The sequence below is a fragment of the Lytechinus pictus genome, chromosome 10, assembly GCF_037042905.1.
Source record: "Lytechinus pictus isolate F3 Inbred chromosome 10, Lp3.0, whole genome shotgun sequence".
Taxonomy (NCBI): domain Eukaryota; kingdom Metazoa; phylum Echinodermata; class Echinoidea; order Temnopleuroida; family Toxopneustidae; genus Lytechinus; species Lytechinus pictus.
Genome location: NC_087254.1, coordinates 13,279,234 through 13,303,267, shown reverse-complemented (window position 1 = coordinate 13,303,267; position 24,034 = coordinate 13,279,234). Strand labels below are relative to the sequence as shown.

General features: G+C 36.1%; 1 protein-coding gene and 1 long non-coding RNA gene across 2 annotated transcripts in view; one reads left to right on the top strand and one right to left on the bottom strand.

The window, feature by feature from the left end:
* Nucleotides 1-7,529: 7,529 nt before the first annotated feature.
* LOC129278270 (uncharacterized) lies at nucleotides 7,530-12,404 on the top strand. Its single transcript, XR_010294810.1, has 4 exons — nucleotides 7,530-7,823; nucleotides 9,458-9,595; nucleotides 10,185-10,330; nucleotides 10,794-12,404. It is a non-coding gene; the product is annotated as an uncharacterized LOC129278270 (long non-coding RNA).
* A 2,997-nt stretch (nucleotides 12,405-15,401) lies between these two features.
* LOC129270192 (uncharacterized) overlaps nucleotides 15,402-24,034 on the bottom strand; it is an 80,215-nt gene continuing 71,582 nt past the window's right edge. The window contains exons 35-39 of the mRNA XM_064106019.1: nucleotides 22,602-22,828; nucleotides 21,612-21,768; nucleotides 20,558-20,671; nucleotides 18,456-18,563; nucleotides 15,402-15,505 (exon numbers count right to left, since the gene is read on the bottom strand). Of these exons, the coding sequence (XP_063962089.1) occupies nucleotides 15,402-15,505; nucleotides 18,456-18,563; nucleotides 20,558-20,671; nucleotides 21,612-21,768; nucleotides 22,602-22,828 (710 nt within the window). The remainder of the gene's footprint in view (nucleotides 15,506-18,455; nucleotides 18,564-20,557; nucleotides 20,672-21,611; nucleotides 21,769-22,601; nucleotides 22,829-24,034) is intronic.

The window sequence follows — 24,034 nt, the reverse complement described above, 5'->3', positions numbered from 1 at the left end:
GATTTAATCCCGTGCCTAGAAATACAGTATTGAATATTCTTGATACTGAGAAGCACTGATTTTTATGCCGAGACTTAAACCTCGGTCACGTTTGATCTACGGCAGCCGTAAAGCGAATAAAAAACAGCCGTTTATTCATTTTTAAAAATACAAACCATGTATTTGCAGCTGGTTCAAAAATGTTAAAACGGCTGTTTTCGACTCGCCGTACAGCCGCTGTAGAGCAAATGTGACCGAGGTATAAATAGTAGTGCTGATTAGTGGCGTATACCTAGATTTTTCAAAGGGGGTGCAAATTCGTCCGCCCCAAAATTTGACAAACAAAAAAGGTCTTGAACCACAAGTAAATGACATTTCGCGCCAGAAAAAAAGACAAGCAAAAAAAGGTCTTCACATTAGGAGAGGGGTCACTTATGGCCCGTCAGGTATCACTTTTGACTCGTCAGGGGGGGGGGGGGGCAGGGATACGTCACTTGCATGTGCTGTGACTCGTCAGGGGGGGAAGTCTGCCCCCCCTTTATTTGGTACGCTAATGGTGCTGATCGTTGACTTTGGCCGGTTTATTAGGTCCGGTAAAAGGTAAGGGTTTGAATAAAAAGAATTAAACGTCTCAGATTAATTGAAAATCGTTCGGGACAGAAATTATTTCAAAATTGTTTTGATTTGGAAATTATATTGAAATAATTTAATTACCTTCTAGAATAAACTCTCTCCTAAAAACCCTCCTAACCCTATAGTACAATTCACGTCTCTTTTCAATTAAGTCAGAAATCTAAATTCTAAATACATTGGATAATGGTCTCAACGTCTCAGATCAGCTCATGAACGATCGGAACGTATTTTAAAATTATTGGAGGTGGAAATTATATAGAATTTATTTCAGATACCATAAACTATTTATCCTGAAATAAATATTATTCGCTTATCTTTCCAATGAAGTCAGAAAGGGAAATACGTTGAAATAAAAGTACTCGACATCTTAGATTATAATGCACGATCGTTCGAGACGTATTTTCGAAATTGTTTTGAAGTGGAAATAAATTATATAAATATAATTAAAACCTCCCAATGTAAACTCTTATTCTCCTGAAAGAAATACAATTCGCGTATTTTTCCAATAAAGTCCCACAGAAGCAGATTGCGTTCCCAGTAATTTTCAAGAATCAAGAGTGCCTACAATATCAAAAATTCGGCAAAAGTTACAACAACAAAAAACAAATATACCCAAACAAATTATATGATGTCAGAAACAAAATCAAAATGTCAAAAACATAAAAACAAAAATAACATAAAAGGAAGTATATCAAATTAACATAAAAAGGAAGGCAGCATGATGTCAAACAAAATAAAAAGAAGTAGACATTTTGTTGATTTGCGATTTAGCGTGTTGAATGATTTGGCGTCATTATCATTCTCCAAAACTTAGTCTGCCGTTGCTATATCATAGTTCGCCCTAATTTAGTTACATTCGGGCATCATATTCATATTGTCTCATTTTATCTGGCCTCTAAAAAATATTAATATCTTCCCATGGCAAAGATGAATAGGCCTACCACTCTATTTATACGCTCTTGGTGGACATTATCCGGCGAGTTGGATGATATAGGCCTATTCATACCAAGATGTCTCAAACTATGGCCTCAAGAGAGGTAAAAACTATGCATGGGCACCATTCGTGCAACTGCTCGATCATTAATATTCTTTTAAAACGAACGGTTGGTCTTGCGCTTCTTGATTTTCATGCTCAAGAATTAATATTTTTGTTGTCAGTGCTAAGAAGCAATGTTGACGTTCGGATAAAACGGGATAAAATAGGCGTGTAATGCATTATCCATCAGTATCCGGCCCCAAAATCATACGTTAAAAAAGTCATTAATTCAACTTATTTTTCATGTGTGAATCTTCTGTGTCGATCTCAATTCACAAGCTGCAACATTTTCGAAATCGGCAGTATTTCTATCGATAGTGTTAATTTTCAGTTCAGTTCGTTGACAACGGAAACTATCAAGAACCATCGCGACTTTAATATCGAGATCGAGAATTGTTGTCATAATCACATCGTGCGCACGTGGTTGTTGATCTGTACTCGGTCGCCATGCGACACGATGCGGCCGAGCATATACTAGCTAGCTGTAGTCGTTTCCAATATAGAGCGTGCTTGCATGCATGCTTTGCTAGGAACATAAAAGAGGAACGCCTTTCATTATCATGCTTATAAAAATAATAAATCGAAGTAAAACAGCACGACAAGTGGAACTAGCTAGTACAGGCACCACGACGTATATGTTAACTCTTCCAGAGCGAGCCGCGGAATTATTGAAGGCTAGTCGTGGCTGGCGCGGGGTACGTGAGATTGCCTTTGCGAATTTTGATAGAAATGGGGAGCAGCGGCAGCGCTTGAGATATCTACAGCGCAGCTAGCGGCAGCGAGCTGCCGCTAGATACAGCGAGCTGGGGATTAAATCTCTAATCCAATGGATTATAAAGTATGGCAGCGAGCGGCAGCAGGCACAGGGGGAGCTGCGAGAGCGGATGTGAGTTCTATTGTGCTTTAATTATCGCAGCTAGCTGCCGCTGGCCGACGCTATTATCCCGTCTTAAGGCCCGTTTACACCGCATCCGGCACGGCGACCGTGCATGGCACCACGGCAATCCGGCACGGCAAAAAAAATCGATCACCACTAAATCCTATTAGTCTGGTCTGTTAGCGGAATTATGTGGACACGGTGGACAAAAGCATGATTTTTTCTCCAGACCTTTGTTTATGTATGAGAATTAAAAATGGGGTATGCTCCAAAAAATCTGGCTGCAGGAACAGTGAAAAAAATGGGTGAAAATGTCAGAATTTATGAGTTTAGATTGGTCTGATATATAGACTAGCGCTAGTGCAAAACTCAATAGCAGTGCATTATTTTGCATTGGTTTAGTTCTTGAATTCAGACCCTTTTTGAACAAATATTCTGTTTGTCCTCACATCTCAATGCACTAAATATCTGAATGCAGATGCTAAAGAAGCCGAAGGGTGGTGGTGGAGGGGGTTGAATGTTGGTGTGTATGTACATATTTTGGTCTTGGGGTAAAGATGTGCCATATACATTTTTTGCATGTGTTGGAAATTGTGTTGCCATGGTAACAGTGTATTATGACAAAAATAAGGTAAAAATATTGCAGTTAAGAACTACTTCCTCTGTTTTCATCAGATTCTCATGAAATTTGGCACACACATTGGTCTTGAGGTGAAGATGTCTAAGACACATTTTTGTGTGTCTTTCAGAAATTTTGTTGCCATGGTAACAACATAACATTTGGTGAAAATTGGGAAAAAAAACCTTACAATTCAAACTGCTTCATCAGTTTTAAATCAATTCTCATGAAATTTGACACACACATTGGTATTAGAGTAAAGATGTACAAGGCACTTTTTGTATGTGTTTCAGAAATTGTGTTGCCATGGTATCAACATATCATATGGCAAAATTTAGGTAAAAACCTTGCAATTTGAACAACTTCATCAGTTTTGAACCATTTCTCATGAAATTTGGCTCATACATTTGCCTTGAGGTAAAGATGTGCAGGAACCATTTTTGTGTGCATTTGTCAGAGAGTATATTGCCATGGTAACCACATATGATAGCCAGAAATGCAGGAAAACTCATTGTGGATCAAACAACTTCCCCTTTTTTTAATCAGTGCTCATAAAAGTTGGAAGAAATATTCATCTTTGGGTAAAGATTCATATCAAATTCTAAACTGCATTAAAATATATGAGTGTGGGGGTATTAATCACCTTCAGTAACATTTCTAGGTTTTGGGGGAGGAGCGGGATTGGTCCTTAAAATCTGACATCAAAATAAAGGTTAAAGGCGGTGTCCATTAACACTCTTGAAATAAGCATCCCCTCAAGGGCATAGGCTGGGGGTACACTGGGTGAATGTGAAACCTTCCGCTGTGGCAAAGGAGTTCCAACACTGGCAAGCAAAACAAAATGTGTACCCCTTCTACTTTCAACGGCTGATTTTCCAAACCTTAGTTCCACCTCCCCAAGATGTGCACCCCTCCCCATACCACTTCTATCTCCCCATGCTCAACCAGTCTACGCCTTTGCCCCTCAGGGGTCTTTGGATTTTAAAGCGAGACATTACTCCCTTTTTTTTGGGGGGGGGGTCTTTAGAAAATGACCTCATAAAAGTAAAAGTTAAAGGATTATGACTAGGAACTTAACCCCCCCCCCTGAAAAAATAGGGGGCTGATATATTTTTTGAGCAGAAAAATGCCCCCCCCCCCCCCCCATTAAAAGGTAAGGAGAGTCATTTGCACTTCAGAGTTCAGACCGTTCATTTGATGTTTAATGCATGCTGCTTTGGTAAAAAATTGTTTACAGTAGCCAATTAATCATTGTTTATTTATATTCTCCTACTCAGTCTGTTATTCATATTCCATTCCTACTCTTTCTTTTTAACTATATCACATCACTCTTGATTTTGAGCTTCACCATACCATCTTATGGTTCCTCTCTTCTTTTTTTACCCCCTCTCTCTCTCTCTCCAAGTATATTTTTTCTGACATATTATAAAGTGTACCTTAATCATGCAACTAATTATAGAAATATATATATACAAAAATCTCTGCACTTGTTTTAGAAATTCACTTGCAAATCCATGACTCAATAACATACCATATCAAAAATATGCATATGTGCACAATAAATTTTTGCCTTCTATTTTCTTTCATTTAATTTTTTCAGTATATTTCTGTGACAGCCCCCTGCTTTATATATCCTACATCTCCAATTGTCAAAAAATGAATATTATGTTTCAGTAGCAAAATTGTTGGATGCAAGATCTGACTGTCACAAAAAATGCAAATAATTTTCCATTGGAGTAAGGACAGACGTATTCACTGTTCATTGAGCAAATTATGACTTTTATTTCTCTACATATATTCTAGTCATATCCCTTTCAGATGGTGGTAACTGCAGGAATGGGAAAACTCAGTGATATAACTAAAATTTTCACAGAGGATTTTCGGAAAAAAACTAAATCCATTTTTTTTTCAAGCAACAGTTATTCCATTCTGAATGCTGCAACTATGAATTTGATGCACCTTTACCAAAATATAATATCATGACAGCCATTTCTTCAATTCTTTAAACTAGACATTAAATATAGCTAATAGTATTATTTAGGACAGAGTGTAGCCAAAATAGAGTTTAAAAGATTATGAAGAAAATAATAAATGTCATGGTATTATATTTCAGTGTAGGTGTAAGCATTCAAAATGGAATAATTGTTGCTAGATAATAATGATTTAAAATAGCAAAGAAAAATGTACTTAGAGAGGGAGAAAAAGAGGGGGGGGGGGAGAGGAAACAAAACAAGAAGGTATGGTAAAGCTCTAAAGTGCAAAAAGTGCAAAAAGTGATGTAAGAAAGTCAGAGTAAGAACTGAAATGAACAAATACTGAGTAGGAGATAAATAAAACGTTGATTAATTGGGCACCGGAAATGATCTTTTATCACACCAGAATGTTTTAGGCTTTAAATTAATACGCTGAAGTGTAAAGGATTTTTCTTCCCCCCCTTTTTTTTTTGGGGGGGGGGGTTCAGTTCCTAGTTGTAATTATTTCCTTTTAATCTTTATGTGGCAATTTTCTAAAGGCCCCCCCCCAAAAAAAAAAAAAAAAAAAAAAAAAAAATGGAAGGGGTGCTTGCTTTAAGAGTGTTTAAGTTCCTAATGGCCATGGCCTTTAACCTTCTATATTTTTATGTTGTCAGTTTTTAAGGACCTCCTCCGCCCCCCCCCCAAAAAAAGAACCTATAAATGTTATTGAATGTGATTAATACCATGAATACCCTGCGCTATTTTATGATGTTAAAGGGGAATCCAACCCAAATAAACACTTGTTTTTAGAGGAAAAGGAAAAATCAGACAATAGGTCAAAGTTTAAACAATATCAGACAAACCATAAGAAAGTTGTGAATATATAAAAGTTGTAAACATTGGTAATCACTATATACCCATGAAGACTTCAAATTGGCCGCATACGTGATGTCATAATGATGTAAGGGAAGGACCACTCTTCCATGTACAGAAATAATTAATTGACTAAAATGTCTTTTTCAAAAGTTTTACTTCAAATTGTATCTTTCTTTCATGAGGACATAAAACATTATACTAACAGGTTTATATTACGGCCCCAATGGAATTTAGGAGAAAACCAAAAATCAAAGTACAAGGCCAATGGGAAAGTTGTCCTTGCAGCCTCGCCCCTTGTCATAATTTACTTACCCATTGTCAATTTGAAATCTACATACTAGTAGCCTTAGGGATCTTAATTTTAAAGCAGCCATAACTTTATTTTGCTTGTCCGATTGCTTTCAAACTTTCACCTTTCTTATTTTTCTCCTTTTCCACACAACATTTTATGACCAAGGCTGGATTCCCCTTTAACACTGAATATGAATCTTTACCAAAAATGAATATTTGTGTAAACTTTTCTGAGCACAGGCTGAAAACAGAGAAGTAGATTGATTCACAATTGATGAGTTTTCCCTGCATTTCTGGCTATATGTGGTTATCAAGGCAATGCACTCTCTGACAAATGCAAAAAAAAAAAGGTTCTTGCACATCTTTATCTCAAGGCCAATGTGTGAGCCATATTTCATGCATGAGAATTGGTTTGAAACTGATGAAGTAGTTCAAATTGCAAGGTTTTTACCTAAATTTTGCCATATAATATGTTGTTACCATGGCAAAACAATTTCTGAAACACACACAAAAAGTGCCTTGTACATCTTTACTTTAATACCAATGTGTGTGCCAAATTTCATGTGAATTGATTGAAAACTGATGAAGCAATTTGAATTGTAAGGTTTTTTTTCCCAATTTTCACCAAATGTTATGTTGTTACCATGGCAACAAAATTTCTGAAAGACACACAAAAATGTGTCTTAGACATCTTCACCTCAAGACCAATGTGTGTGCCAAATTTCATGAGAATCTGATGAAAACAGAGGAAGTAGTTCTAACTGCAATATTTTTACCTTATTTTTGTCATAATACACTGTTACCATGGCAACACAATTTCCAACACATGCAAAAAATGTATATGGCACATCTTTACCCCAAGACCAAAATATGTACATACACACCAACATTCAACCCCCTCCACCACCACCCTTCGGCTTCTTTAGCATCTGCATTCAGATATTTAGTGCATTGAGATGTGAGGACAAACAGAATATTTGTTCAAAAAGGGTCTGAATTCAAGAACTAAACCAATGCAAAATAATGCACTGCTATTGAGTTTTGCACTAGCGCTAGTCTATATATCAGACCAATCTAAACTCATAAATTCTGACATTTTCACCCATTTTTTTCACTGTTCCTGCAGCCAGATTTTTTGGAGCATACCCCATTTTTAATTCTCATACATAAACAAAGGTCTGGAGAAAAAATCATGCTTTTGTCCACCGTGTCCACAAGTAGGGTGTTTTTGACGCTAACAGACCGGACTATATGAAACTGTTTCCACTTCAACGGTGCCGTGCCGTGTTGTACAACACGGCGTAATTTGCCGGATTTGCAGATCGATCAGCAAGCCATTTTCAGAGCACGGCACACGGTTTTTTCACTTCTGGCCAATCACAGTCCAGATAAATTACGTCATTACCCACATATTTTCTGATCATGCGACAAATCGCCTGCGGTGAGAGTCTATGGGAGTTTACGTGTTAAATGCAAAATCGCACGTACACGTAGGTCTACGTGTATTACCTGCTGAAGAGAGGTGAAGGAGGACTTGATCTTGCCATTCTTGGTCTGGTAAGCAACTAATTAAGAACAAGTGTCATTTCGCATACTGTAGAACTGACCCCCAGAAAGTAGAGCACAAGATAAAGGGCAAATAATATAAGGCCGGAAATGATAATCTGGGATAGGGCCTAACGTTTGATCATATGTTAGTTAGACTCGGTCTAACGTTGTTTTTTGTTAGTTAGATCTAGGCCTACTACCGGTACCACGTCTGACGTTAGAAATGTTAAAACTCAGGCCTAACTTAAGATCTAACTTAGATAGGCTAGATATTTATCCTATAGGCTATAGCCTAAGCTAAGTCACATCTAACGTAAGGTCTAACGTTACTCGTTAGGCTTTATGAAGTTTATGTTAGACTCGGTACGGCATTAGATTGGCCTAACCTAGACTAGAGAAAGTTAGACTTGATCTAGATTAGACTGGAATCTAACTAACTAACATTAGGCTGAACTAGATCCTAACTTAGATCTAAAATTCTAAGGTTAGACCTAGGCTATAACGTTATCAAAAGTTAGACCTGTACGTTGTTAGGCCTAGTCTAGTCTAGTCTCTAGATCTAACGTTAGGTCTAACGTTAGACCTAAGTAAGTTAGACCTCAGGCTCTGAACGAATAAGATGAATTTTAAGATATATAGACTAGCCTAGCCTAGTATTTGAGAGAGGCACTGGGTCGTTTTGTCAGCAGCAAGAGTGGCAGATAGGAGGGTGGCAAGGAATAAGAGGGGATATGGATAATTGAGTGGTGAAAATAAAATGAGCGCACTTTCCTTTAATTAAGGCTTTATCCAGGGGCAGCTCAATCGGGAGCGATGGGAAAGGGTTTGGGTTGGCACTGCACTATAAAAAACGGAGTGCTATTTTAGCACTTAAAGTGCTTGTAATTTTTGTATAGCGACTGCACTACGAGTGCTGATTTTCTAGTTTAAATTTGAACTAAAAATCAGCACTAGTGCAGTCACTATACTTTATACAACTTACAAGCACTGAATTTTTTTACAGTGTGGCTTGCCCGAAACAATCCCCCAGAACAAAAGCGACCCCTTTTCAATATGAAATATGTCCTTTGTGTGCTGGCATAACTTATTAATCTGCACATTTCTGTCCCAAAATTTGATTGCTTTATTTGTGTAATTTCATTTTTTTCATTGTTTTTTTTTAAATAATTTATTTTAGTATTTTTTTTGGGGGGTGGGGCTGAAGTGATTGGGTATGTATACCTTACAGAGAAGACATAATTTGTTGACATTTTATTCAACAAACATTTTATGCCTAAAAAAAAACATTATATGACTTAGCTTATAGGCCCTCATGGAGGCAAAAAATTGTGCTTCTATCTTTTTTTCTTAGCATGTCACTATGTACTTTTCAAATGATAAAATGTATTATTTCAAGCTCTTGAAGACATTTCTAGACGATCACTTTTCTCTACAACAAAATCATTTTGATTAGGAGAATTTCTATTGTGCATTGAAAAAAATGGGACCCTGATCAGCAAGCCATCCAGTTACAATGTAAATGTAAGAAAATGCTTATTGGACACTGGCCTTTCCCTAATCGCTTTTGCAATTCTTCCTTAAAACCTTTATTATTATTATTATTATTTGCTAATAAAATTTATATGGAATGTGTTGCATGACAGATAACCGACATGGAGGAAGCCCTTATCCTAGAAGTGTAGGAAAATCCAATCCTGTATGACAAGAGATTGGAGATGTTCAAGGATACAGAAGAAAAAACGATGTATGACATGACATTGGGCGTCAGCTTGTAATCTCAGGTTGGTATTGTTTAACGTCATATTTTTTTTTTTCAAACTTCACGATTTTTTTCACTATCAATTTGAAGAAAAATATTGTACAATGTACATCTTTAGAAAAGAGTTATATTTGTATGTGGATGTTTGAAAGCAAATCAAGTTCACAATCTAACAACTGTAGCTACCTTCCGGTTGTTGTAATTCAATGAATATCAATAGTAAGTTTTGGTCTTTATGGCTATTTCAAAAATTGTTTCCACATGTGTAAGATGGTCTATAGTGTTTTAATTAAAAAAAATAACGGAAAGTAAATGAGACATAAGAGCAAGGGTGTGTAAATGCAGAAAGAGACCTTGCTTTGTGATGTGGACCAGAAATTTTATACCAACCACTCCTCACAAATATGTAATATAAATATCACGTCACTTTTACAAGCAAAAAAAAATGAAGGAGGCAAAATTCTTTACTTTCAAAAGCACGTTGTCCATTTTCCCATTAAAATATTTCGGGGGGGGGGGGTTGTCCCTTGAGATGAGTCATAAACAGAAAAGAAAATTTTTAAAGGTTATAGGAATTAGATTTCGTGTTTTTTTAAAAAAATCATCTTTAGGTGACGTAGCGAGGTGAGGGACAACTTCCTAAAAAACGACAGAAAATGGAAAGGAAGAGTGGTGACGGAGCTCCCTCAAATACAGCACGTAAATACAAGTACAGTGAGGCAATGGAATTCCTAGTTCCTCACCTACATAATCGAGAGTAAGTTATCCAGAAGACGGTCGGGCAACAGCTATGGTATTAATTTGCACTTTGTGCACTCTGCAGGGTGGATATGAGAGCTCTCGTACAAACTATACGAATCAATTTTATTGATGGTTGGCTCATTCTCTCATGTTTACATCAACCCGTTTCCTGTAATTATTATATATACATCTACATTTTCATTCAATATGATTGATCATATTTGTACCTGACTACCTGTGCAAACTGAAATAGTACAGGTTATTGGGTGTTGCATTTCCTTGAAGTGAAAGCCATTTGCCTTCTGAAAAGTAACCCGCCCCTTAAAAAAATAATATAATAGAATAAAACTACAGACGTTAAGAATATTAATGAATTGAAGAACAGACAGACTGTATCAACTTGTCACGATTTTTTAGTATTCAGTATTCTGAGTAAAACATATGAAATAAATTTGAATATATGATTTTTCTGTCAACAGAACAAGCTCAATATTGGATCCTGTGTTTGATGTGGACACACCAGGAGAAGCCTGTACCAAGCAGAAAAAAACTGCATGAGCAGGAGAATGGTGGGTGACATCTGTCCACAACGTGGGTCAGGCTTCCTCGTCATCATCCTCAGGCACGTCCGCAACATCAGTCCAGTCTTCAAGTCCCAACTTCACTTCAAATCGAGGACACAATGTTGCAGTATTTTCAAAGCACCGATAGTCATGGTGACAACATAACTGTACATCAATATTTATCCAGCTTGTCCCCTATTGTCCCACACTGTAAAAGTTACCTCAATGCCAGCTCCATTGCTATGAGATTAAATTTTGGTCTTCTGAACATTGAACATACTACTATAGGAATTAAAGGTTTCGTGTCATCTAAATCTAAGTCGATTCCTATTGATGTTATAAACATCTCACAATTTAAGAATCCAAATATGTTTCACCGCTAAAAAGAGAGCTGATATCTTATTCCCTCTGACCATGGAGCTAATAGCTCTATGCTCTGACATCACTCAATACTCATCCGATACGGATTGTTAGCTAACAAAGGGACAGTGGTTTGTAGTTTGCCAGAGCTAACAACCTGTTAACAGTCTCAACATAAAAGATGCAATGTCAGACATGCAGCATCACCAACAAATTAAAAGCGGTGTATATGATTACATCTGAATGACTTATGATAAATCCATATGAAATAAATCATTTGCAGGAAATTTACAACTTTAATGACTGATATCGTATTATAAACAACTACACCATAAAATGTGTTATTTTAATTTCCACTTAAATTTTTCACTTTGACATCTCCCATTGTTACAGTTGCAAGTCAGTCTCAATTTGCAGAAATTACGATTGTGAATGATTATGATCTTCCTCTTTTGTAGATCTGGAAAATATCGTCTGAGCATGTTCACCATTTATTAAAAATATATTTATTTCTTAAATTATACTTGAATTTAAAATCAGGATTTGTTCACAGATAAGAGAAGTTGAACATTTTGCACATCACAGAAATTTGGTTCATGCAAATACATGTATTAACATGATCACTTGTAATGCACTATCAAATATCAATACATGAAACCAGTTACTGTGAAAATAAAAATGATGGGTACTGGACGGAACGTTTCTGGACTAATGTTTTATTTTGGAAACAGAGATCTAGGATTGTTTGAAATATGACAAAATGTTAGAAACAAAATTTCATTTCTAAACAGAATGGCTAAGACACTCCTGGGGCCTGTTTCATAGAGAGGTACAACTATCATAACTTTGTCTTTAATATGGCGCAACATCCAATTATAATTGTGGTTTCCATGGTAGTTGCCATAATGTTAAAGTACTTTTAAAATGGGCCCCTGGACATGAAGAATACTGACAAAAGAAAGTTGATGGTGAAATAAAAAGAATACATTCATCTTCAAGAAATTTTTTGACGCCCTATGCATTTTATTTGTTTATATATCTCGTATTATTTTTTTCTGTAATAAATTGATGAGCATCACTTTTTTTTCAACAACAAATATAATGTAGATTGCTGAAGAACCTAAAATATATTTGGAGCTGAACTAAACTCAAAATAAAGATGTCGACAAAATGAAGTCCAGTGTTGCTCTTATTTATGGGGCCAGACCTCACTTGGCATTGCTTTTCAAGAACAAGTCCACCCCAACAAAAAAGTTGATTTGAATAAAAGAGAAATATCCAACAAGTATAACACTGAAAATATCATCAAAGTCGGATGTAAAATAAGAAAGTTATGACATTTTAAGGTTTTGCTTAATTTTCACAAAACAGTTATTTACACATCCTGATCGGTATGCAAATGAGGAGACTAATAACGTCATTCGCTCACTATCTATTTTGTATTTTATTATATGAAATATGAAATGTAATTTTCTTCTCATTGTCAAGAGAAACAACAATTAATTCCTCCCTGAACTTGTAGAATTAGCATTGGTTTAGTCAAGTTGGTCATTATTGTCAAATAAATGAAATATTGTATTTTTCAAAGAATAAAAAAAGAAATAGTAAGGGACATCAACTGTCTCATTTGCATATCACTGCGGTGTGCATATCACTCTTTTGTGAAAATAAGCGAAACTTTAAAATGTCATAACTTTCTTATTTTACATCCGATTCTGCATGAATTATGCTAGTTTGACTTTTTTCTATTTATTCAAATCAACAGTTTTCTTGGGTGGATCTGACCTTTAAACAAATAATATACCGTATTCAAATATGTTCAGAAATAACTTCGTATAACCAATTTAACTGAGAGAATAGAAGAATCGAGAAAAGTGGAAGAACTAAGGGTGAAAGGTGAACCAATGAGCACGAGGTCATGAATGAAGAAGAATGTTCTGAATATAAATGAGAAGACAATAGAAACATGTGGAGTTGGAATGGCAATAGAATCTGATATATAAACTAAGGAATGAGATGAACAGGTGACAATGGCATAGAAATGGGAAGTGAAGTATGGAAAGCAAAGTGTAAAATAAAAAGATTAATCATGACAAAATTCAATTACATTTAAATAGAACGATCCATTCCCATATAGATGAGTGAAAAACAAAGAATAATTGTGTCTGTCCAATGAGCAGTTCGTCAGATTGATGCTTCTTGGTGGAATTCAATACAAGATTAATTTATACATAGGACATAGATACACGAAAACCCAAAAATTACTTCTTGCCACGCCTGAAGCAGGCTTCTTTGCTTTGGGTGTCATTGGACGTTTTTTTGCCTGCTGGACGGGATCCGAGCACGGCTTTATTGCCGTGCCGTGGTGCAGTGGAAACTGGAAAACAGCACGGCGTGCCGTATGCCGTGCCGGAATGCCGTGCACGGTCGCCGTGCCGGATGCGGTGTAAACGGGCCTTTAGAGTGTGCAGGCGTACGCTCGCCGGGTGCACGCTGCCAATACAATATGGATGCATTCCCTTAAGACAACGCTGGATACTGCGTCCCTAGGCCAGGGACGCATCATTTCAATTACGTCACAATGGTAAAGTTCAGAGGCCCAGTCTGCTCAACATGATAAACTAGATTCTCATTCTAAAAATTTAAAATATCTAAATTTTAACGATTTTTGCTCTAGATGTCTGATTTGGTTAATAATAGCAATATTGACTGGCCTGGGGGCGAAAGGACATTTATCGCCCTCACTAAATTGATATCACCCTCGTCTACGACTCGGGCGATATATGTCGTATCGCCCCGAGGCCAGTCAATATTGCTTTAATACTAACTGGCATTGAGGAGAACATCAAATATGTCACCCGCAACAGAATCATATTAGCCCAAGTCCTTAGATGAGGGCAATATGGTTCTTTTAAGAGCAACATATTCGATGTTTCCTGAAAAAAAGAGCCAGTCAATATTATTACCTATGGGTATACAATGTGTAATTCAAGGTATTATTTGGAACAATTTAATTGCCTTATCACTACTTCTAATTTCCGGTTATTCACAAACTTAGCAAAGTAACCCTTAATAAGCAATTGTGACGTAAATTGTTACCTAGCAGTCGCACATCATGCATGGCGCACACATACTGTACACTCAACGCGTAGAAATTTTGTGCTTGGGTTACATTTGTGTATGCACTGGCCGCGCCGCGCATTATCTACAATGCGTTGGTTCATAAACTGGTTCCAGCCAGATTTCTCAAATACTGAAATCAGCGATCAAAATCGGCTCCTACTGCACAAGCGCATTGGCAGAAATATGGCCAATATTGCCCTCTGTTTTGTACAGGATTCCTATGGGCAAAGGCCAGGGAGGGCAACATGGCAAATGTTTACCTCGTTGGTCACAGATTGAAAGTAGCAAGCGAAATATGACTTTTATTAATCTCCTAAGATGCCTTGTTTAGGTAATAATTATTGATGTTGTATACCTAAACAATAATCTTTTATTCATAAAAAGTCTGTCTTTTATTCATAAAAAGTCTGTTATGAATATGAATTAAATGGGTGACCAATTATGTACAGGTATTGCACAATAATATGCCCTCACCTATGGCCTATGCCTTCAGGAAACTTGACTCTCATCATGTGTTCAAAATGAGAAAATTCCCAAATATTAGATATGACGCTAATCATACCCTTGTCATTTACAAGATCTTCAAATATATCCTTCATTTTCTGAGGAAGTGAGGGTAATAATGTTTTTTTCAATGATTTTTTATAGGGAGGGGGTCCCAATATTCCAGAATACTTCAAAACCTTGCTGCAGCAAGTGTTGACAAGTATTCTTGGTCAAATAATTAAGTCCCCGTACTAATTAAGTCCCTATGCTAATCAAGTTCCCATACTAATTAGGTCTACTAGTTAAGTCCCCATAATAATGAAGTACTCATACTTATTTATAGCCTCGTATTTATTAAGTCCCCACACTAATGAAGTCCATGTGCTAATTAATCTTAATACTAATTAATTCCCTGTACTTATTGAGTCCAAGTACTAAGTAATTCCCCATACTAATTAAGTCCTTATATAAATTAAGTTTCCATACTATAAGTCACAGTACTAATTAAGTCACTATTCCCGATATAAATCAAGTCTCCATACTCATTAAGTTTCATTACTTACCGCAGTCTGGAGGTTCGTCTGTATAATCTCCACAGTCATTGTGTCCATCGCATATGAACCTTTCATTCACAATGTTACCATTATCACAGACAAAGGCTATCAGAAAAGAAAGTGGCTAAAAGTCAGTAATTATTGAGACACAAGAATTAAAACCCTTAGGTCACATCAATAATAATGATGGTGTTCCATGTTTTAAGTCAAACTTCATAGTTATTTCTATGGATGGATCCTATGATATAGAAACAAGGGATCAACATAATAATAATACCTGCTTATATACCGTGTGAGTAAAAAAAAATGACACAGAATAAATCCCTAATTTAAGGGAAAATATGTCATTAATGTATCATTATTATATATGGGCTGAAAGAGTATCTTCTCCCATATAATTTGATACCATATTTATGTGGTATATATTAAGGATTGGATGATCAAGAGGTATTCTTTGCAGTGATGTTATTCTTTATTTTTGGCAAATTAAGGCATGGCTGCAATGAATGATCCAGATGTCAATGATGTCATAATTCTACGCGGGTTTCATCACAATCTATTTCAGAATACCTTTTCAATAATTTCACCTGCATCACACGATTCAATATAGCAGCAGTGCTGACTTTGAAAACTATTATAAATAATTATTCACAAAAATCACGAATTATATAATGGTACAAGACTAGGCATTGACAATAAATGACATTTGACCTTGATCATGCAACCTAAGACTTGTCAGTGATACTTGATTACCCCTATATCCACATTTTATAAAGTATGTCTATAAACTTTGAAAGTTATGACAGCAATTTAATAATTACCTCCAAAATGGCTAAAATTCATTGACCTTAAATGACCTTTGACTTTGGTCATGTGTCCTGAAACTCGCATGAGATATTCAGTGATACTTGATTACTCTTACATGTATGTCCAAGTTTTATGAACTCGATCCATACACTTTCAGAGTTATGATGGTTATGCAACAAATACCCCAACATGGCCAAAGTTCATTGACCTTTGACCTTAGTCATTTGACCTGAAACTCGCACAGGATATTCAGTGATACTTGATTACTCTTATGTCCAAGTTTTATGAACTAGACAATAAACTTTCAAAGTTATGATGGTAATTCAACAAATAACCTCAACTTGGCCAAAGTTCATTGACCTTAAATGACCTTTGACCTTGATCATGTGACCTGAAACTCGCACAGGATGTTAAGTGATACTTGATTACTCTTATGTCCAAGTTTTATGAATCAGATCTATAAACTTTCAAAGTTATGATGGTAATTCAACAGATACCCCCAACATGGCCAAAGTTCATTGACCTTTGACCTTGGTCATGTGATTTGAAACTCGCACAGGATGTTCAGTGATACTTGATTACACTTATGTCCAGGTTTCATGAATCAGATCAACAAACTTTTAAAGTTATGATGGTAATTCAACAAATACCCCCAATTTGGCCAAAGTTCATTGATCCTAAATGACCTTTGACCTTGGTCGTGTGACTTGAAACTAGGTCCATATATTTACTAAGTTATGATGACATTTCAAAAACTTAACCTTAGGTTAAGATTTTTATGTTGCTTGCCCCAACATGGTCTAAGTTCATTGACCCTAAATGACCTTTGACCTTAGTCATGTGACATGAAGCTCACGCAGAATGTTCAGTAATACTTGATTAAACTAATGTCTAAGTTTCATGAACTGAGTCCATATACTTTCTAAGTTATGATGTCATTTCAAAAACTTAACCTTCGGTTAAGATTTGGTGTTGACGCCGCCGCCGTCGGAATAGCGGTGCCTATAGTCTCACTCTGCTATGCAGGTGAGACAAAAATTGTTCAATAAACACACACTTTTTAGTAATTATTCTCAAATTCATTTCATTGAAAAGGGATTTGCAAATATGTTTACTAACTCATATAGGATTATCATTTATGATATCATTGGCATATAGATTCATTCATTGAAGTCATGCCTTACTTTGGACAAATAAAAAATTAACATCACTGCAGAGAATACCTATTGGTTATCCAATCGTGAAGACATACAATATAAATATGGTATCAAATTATCTGAAAGAAGATACTCTTTCCACCTACAAATAATGATTATGCGTTCAAGACATATTTTCCATTACATTGGGGATTTATGAGGTGTCAATTTTTTTCTACTCACACGGTATAGAATATTTACACATAATTAACAAATTACATGTATGATTAACTTCGCATTTCTGCTGTAGAGCAAGCATGTGAAGACTTATGAAATTGAAATTATCTCTTTTATGTTACAAAAGCATTAATTTCTATATTTTTATTATGAACTGCCTGTATAGTGTACTCCTAAAATAAATTGCATTTGGCTTGAGTTTTGATTGACTAGACTTTACATACATCTTTCTATTAAATAACAAAGTTTATTTTTAAGAAACAGTAAATGAGATAATAGAAAAAATTGAGATAATAGGTCCTTAGGTATATCACTACAATCATTAGCAACATAATATAGATTTCATTGTGGTTCAACTCGACACAGTATTTTATTTCAATTTGTTGACTGTGCTGCATAATTGCTGAATTTTTACTTGTAAGTCATGGGCAAATTATAATAACTATAACAATAATGTAGCATATTGCTGTAACAAATTGCAAGTTTATTTTCTAATTGACACTTTTTAAATATTACCATTTGTGAAATTAACTTTAATAGCAGCATGGAAAGAATACAAAATTTATCACGGATGAACTTTATTGAATCTCATGGGTTAGGGTTTTGTTTGATGCAAAAAGAGGAAGATCAATCTCTATAGAAGCTTGCCGGACAATCCAGGTCAAATTACATTTAGCTAATGCATGCTCACACACTGGGAGAGCATTTGAAGAACAGTCAAGTTAGGAATTTCCATTGACTAATATTTTGTCAGCCCATCAGAAGCAGGGATGTCTAGTAGCTTATAACACAAGTCAGTGAATGTCACTAATTATTTGTTTCATGAAATGCTCCCCATAGTGCAGACACAAAAGAATATGCGTTTGTATACTCACTGCATCCGCTTTCATCATCGCCACAGTCCTGTCTACCATTACAAAAGTACCTCCGGTGCAAACAGGTGTTGAGGGGACCACATCTTATTTCTTTGATACTAGGACAATCTGTGCAATTCAACCAGCAAGTAATAGTTTCATAATAATTCAGGGGCAGATCCAAGGGTGGATCCAGGGGGGGGGGGCGGAGGTGGGTGCAAGGGATGCGCACGCCACCTCTAGATTTTCAGAATCAACCATAGAACAAATTAATAAAACTTAATGCACAAAAGTTGTCATCTGTGCTACCTCTATTTTAAACTTAATTCTAGAGCCCCTCTATATATATATATATATATACAGTACTTACAGAACACCAGGGCCCTATTGTATACATACAATGGTAACTAAAATATTGTATACAAGAAAAAACAACATGCCTCTTCTAGCCAGGACTATATCATTGACACATAATTTCTTACCATAGGGAAAATCCTATAGGGGAAAAGAAATATATTATCAATGTCCTAAATGGAATATTTAAAGCATCCGGATTTGGGTGGAAATCTAGTTTAATTTTCACCAGCAAAATTTAGCATTCTCAACCTGTAACAAAGTTACTGGAGGAATACTACAGTCAAAGAGCGTAGTGCATATGATGCCATCCTCCATGAATGAATTGTGATTACTTATACATTTAGGGATACTAAACAAGGCAAATGCCAAGCGTTGTCTCGCCTGCATAATGCAGTCATGAAAACTACATGTATGCTATATGACTTAGATGGACCTCTGTTACGAGTTTAGCGATCCCACCTCCAAGCTATAGAAAGTTATTGTGTGTACAACACAGCAGTTCCAGTCATGGAAAGTTCATTGAACTTTGACCTTAATCAAATTCAACTCACATTCGAACTTGACCTGTACCTTCAAAAGATGGATCTCTTGTTTGAATTTGGCAATCCTACCTCGAAGATATAAAAAGTTATTATGTGTACAACACAGCACAGTGACAGTCATGGAAAGTTCATCGACCTTTGACCTTAATCAAATTCAACTCACATTTGAACTTGACCTGCACCTTCAAAAGATGGACCTCTTGTATGAATTTGGCAATCCTAACTCAAAGATATAGAAAGTTATTGTGTGTACAGCACAGCACCGTGCCAGTCATGGAAAGTTCATTGACCTTTGACCTTATTCAAATTCAGCTCACATTCGAACTTGACCTGCACCTTCAAGAGATGGACCTCTGTTATGAATTTGGCGATCTCACCTCGAAGCTATAGAAAGTTATTGTGTGTACAACACAGCACAGTGCCAGTCATGGAAAGTTCATTGACCTTTGACCTTATTCAAATTCGACTCATATTCGAACTTGACCTGTACCTTCAAGAGATGGACGTCTGTTATGAATTTGGCGATCTCACCTCGAAGCTATAGAAAGTTATTGTGTGTACAACACAGCACAGTGCCAGTCATGGAAGGTTCATTGACCTTTGACCTTATTCAAATTCGACTCATATTTGAACTTGACCTGTGCCTTCAGGAGATGGACCTCTGGTATGAATTTGGTGATCCCACCTCGAAGATATAGAAAGTTATTGGGTGTACAACACAATTGTTGACGACGACGACACCGGAAATAGTGATACCTATGTCTCGCTCCGCTACGCAGGCGAGACAAAAACCTGTGACACGGTATCATACATATAGTAATGAAAATCTTTTAAGAATCTTGCTACAGAATTTTTCGTGTTCATTTATGAATTCATATTCAAACATGTATTTATTGATTCAGTAAATTGATTCATTTATTTGTGTATTCATTAATTTTTAATCATTCACGTATTTATCTATTCATTTATTTAATTTACTCATTTATCAATCAATTAATTAATTTATTCATTCATTCATTCATTGACTCACTTTACTTAGTTAATTACTCACTTACTTTTTTCTTACTTAGTTACTTATTTCATTTATTTCTCTCTTTTTTTTCTTGGGGAGGGGGGGAGTCAAAATTCTATGGAGGTCTAACATCTGTCTGTGGTGAGATGGAATGTCTGTTCATATCTTAAGTGATATTTTGGCTGTACATGTATGTCGAACAAAGCACTTACCACAATCTTCATCGGCTCCATCAAAACAATCATGGATTCCGTCACAGCTGCTTGTCTCATTGTAACAGCCATGGAAAATACCTCCACATGAGAGTTCACTTGATGGACATTGCACTGAAAAAAACATATAATATATACCATGGCACTTGAGGATCGAGCTAAAACTATTCACATCAAAGTAAAATCAAAAGTACCCTTCTTGTTCCCGAGTGTAAATAGTTTTAGCTTGATCTTGGAATGAGTCATATTTGTTTTATACCCCTTCTACCGGTATCATTCCTCATCACATCATATAAGAAAATTTATAAAGGAAAAAACTTAATGACTATTTCATCTAACTTTTTCGGATATGCTAGCTGATCACTTAGCAGGCAGTCCGTGGACCATTTGTACGAAGTGTAAACACAATTGGTGCAGAAATAAAGATATGAGAGCAATTTGAACAAAAAGTTGACCGTTTGACCATTAGATGTCTTTTCACCCCATCATCCTCAACAACACACATGTGGTATTACTCAAGGATCATTTGAAACAAGTGTGATCAAAATAGATGCAGAAATAAAGAAATGAGAGCAAATTACACAAAAACTTCAAAAAAGGAATGGACATGGCCTCATATCATTTGACCTTTTGACCCCCTAGATGACCTTTGGCCCCATCATCGTCATAGACACACATGTGGTATTACCAAAGGACCATACATGTATGTACCAAGTGGGAACATAATCAATGCAGAAATAAAGAAATGAGAGCAAGTTGAACAAAAAATTAACATTTTTTAAACAGAACAACAGACTAACAGGAGAAGTGATCACTCGGTCTCTGCCCAACTTTGTTCAGGTAAGACAAAAATGATTAGTCAAGAATAAAGAAATGAATGCAAGTTGAACAAAAACTTTAACATTTTTGAAACAGACTAACTGGAAAAGTGATCGCTACATGTACTTCTCTGCCAACCTTTGTTGAGGTGAGACAAAAATGATTATAGTCAGGCTGCTCAAAAGTTACAATTAAAAACACTGGAATAATAAAGATTCCTGTGATGATCACTTACATGATTCTTCTGACACTGCTCTTATGTTGGCAGACAGAACTAGCCTTGACGTCACATCTGTCAGGGGTTTTTCTATACTGATCCACATTGAGTTCCCGGGAGGAGTTATATCGCCTACTTCGATACCATGCTCATCATTAAACGGGAGCCCTTCAACCTGAAAATCAAAATATGACATTAATATTAGTCAATCAAATGGCTTTCTATGTAATTTCTGCATTTGAGGTGTTGTGGCTCAGTGGATAAGGTGTAGTAAATGGGTACCTGGTAGGAAGTTCCTTGAACGCTCCATGCGCCCAATCAGGGTAGCCGTGCTAAAGCCGGGTTAATAGTATGCTGCGTGTAAAAACATTGTATTCTAATATTTTAACATTCAAAGAGCGCTTAAAAGTGCTCTAAATTTTGCATATCATTATTATTATATGTACAAAAACAATTTTCTAGCTCATTTTCCTGATATAGCAGCATGTTTACTGCAGGTACATAGACTAGTACCTGGCAATCTCATGTCTCATATCTTTATGTTAATGTTTATGTTGTGTTATGGTCATTAATGTTGTAACCTTGGTAACGAGCATCAATTTAGGGTGTTGCAAAAAAAAGCACACAATCATTTATGAACACTTTCTCAACTATCACCAGATTATGAAGCCTGCTTGCATAAACAATTGTTTTTAAGCCAGAGAAATAGCAGGCATGGTGGTTCAGTGGTAAAGTGCCCACCTCATGAACGGGAGGTAGTGGGTTCAAACCCCTGGAGTCCTACCAAATCCTTTAGGACCTAACGCATTCTGGCTAGGTGCTCAGCATTTAGGTTGGAGAAGGGTAATAATAGCACATTATTGCATACAGGGCCTGATAGAAGAGCAGTTTTATAGCTGAAGTAGTTACCCAGGGTAACTAAAACATTACTATTATTATCATAAACCACCTTAGTTGTGAAAACTGGCAAAATTACATACAATTAATATTCCACATTTCATACAGAACCTTGAATACGATACTGCCTTCGTCACTGTAATCGAGGCCAGTGCCAATCATAAGAGTATGTGATGCTTCAGTGATCAAAGAGAGTACATCCATTAGAATCCTTGACGGGGGTGTCACTTGTATTGTCCATATCATTTGAAGAGGTAGAGGAGTAACTAGCAGAGGATAGCCAGGAGTTTGAATGCTGGCCACCTCTCCTTCGTTCAATACAAAGGTTTCCAAAGGACCTGGGTGATGAAGTAATTTCACAAAAGGCATGTGTTATGTAGTATTAATAATAATAATTATAATAATAATAATAATAATAATGATGATAATAATGATAATTATAATAATTATAATAATAATGTAAAACTTTTATGGGATTTTAATATCCAGACAGACAAGGTCATTGAAGCTAGACGACCAGACATCGTTCTCTTAAAGAAGAAGGAAAAGGAATGTCTCATCATAGATATTGCGATTCCGGGAGACTGCAGAGCTTGGCGTAAAGAGGAGGAAAAGATACAGAAGTATAACGATCTGGCATGGGAGCTGAGAAGGATATGGAAGGTGAAGACGAAGGTGGTACCAATAGTCGAAGGTGGTACCAATAGACGAAGGTGGTACCAATAGTCATCGGAGCCTTAGGAACAGTGACAACAAGACACAGAAGCTTTCTGGCTGTTCTAGGAGTCGAGGTGTCCTTTGAAACGATACAGAAGGCAAGCTTGCTTGGAACAGCTCATATCTTACGGAAGGTCTTGAATTAGAAAGAGAAGTGAACAATGAGAAGAGGACCCATTTGATAGAATATAGAACAATAACCCTAGATTTCTGGAAGAAGTCCGGTTGCTGTTTAATATACCAACAGAACATCAAGTTGTGGACAATGGAAATAATAATAATAATAATAATAATGATAATAATAATAATAAATTTGACTTCAATATATTGCACCAATCCACTTTGTAGAGTTTTCATGGCTCTTTTCAAGAAATTATAAAGGAAATCAAAAACCAGTGAACAAAAATGTTGTTAGGTGATTTTTTTTTAATGTTTCAGATATCAAACAATTTTCAAACATATTCAGGAAGACTGTTCTATTATAGAGAATGAATGGACAAATGTTCTTTCCCCCAGGTTTTGGAAACTTTATTTGGGGGTAACAAGAGAACTGAAAGTGGAAGAGTAAGGATATATTGAAGGGGCGTAGGTTTGAAGAGAAGAACCATACACACAGTAATAATTAACAACAAAGTCATACATCATAACTTGACATTTCTTCTCTTCTACCATATACATGTAATAGCACACTGTTGGATCCACAGCTGGCATGTGCCCCCTCCCCTTTTGAAAAACACAATTACAATTGAATGTAAAAATGCTGTTATAGTGTGCCCCCCCCTAGTTTTTTTAGCTTTTCAAGTTTTTTTGCAAATGAAATATACTTA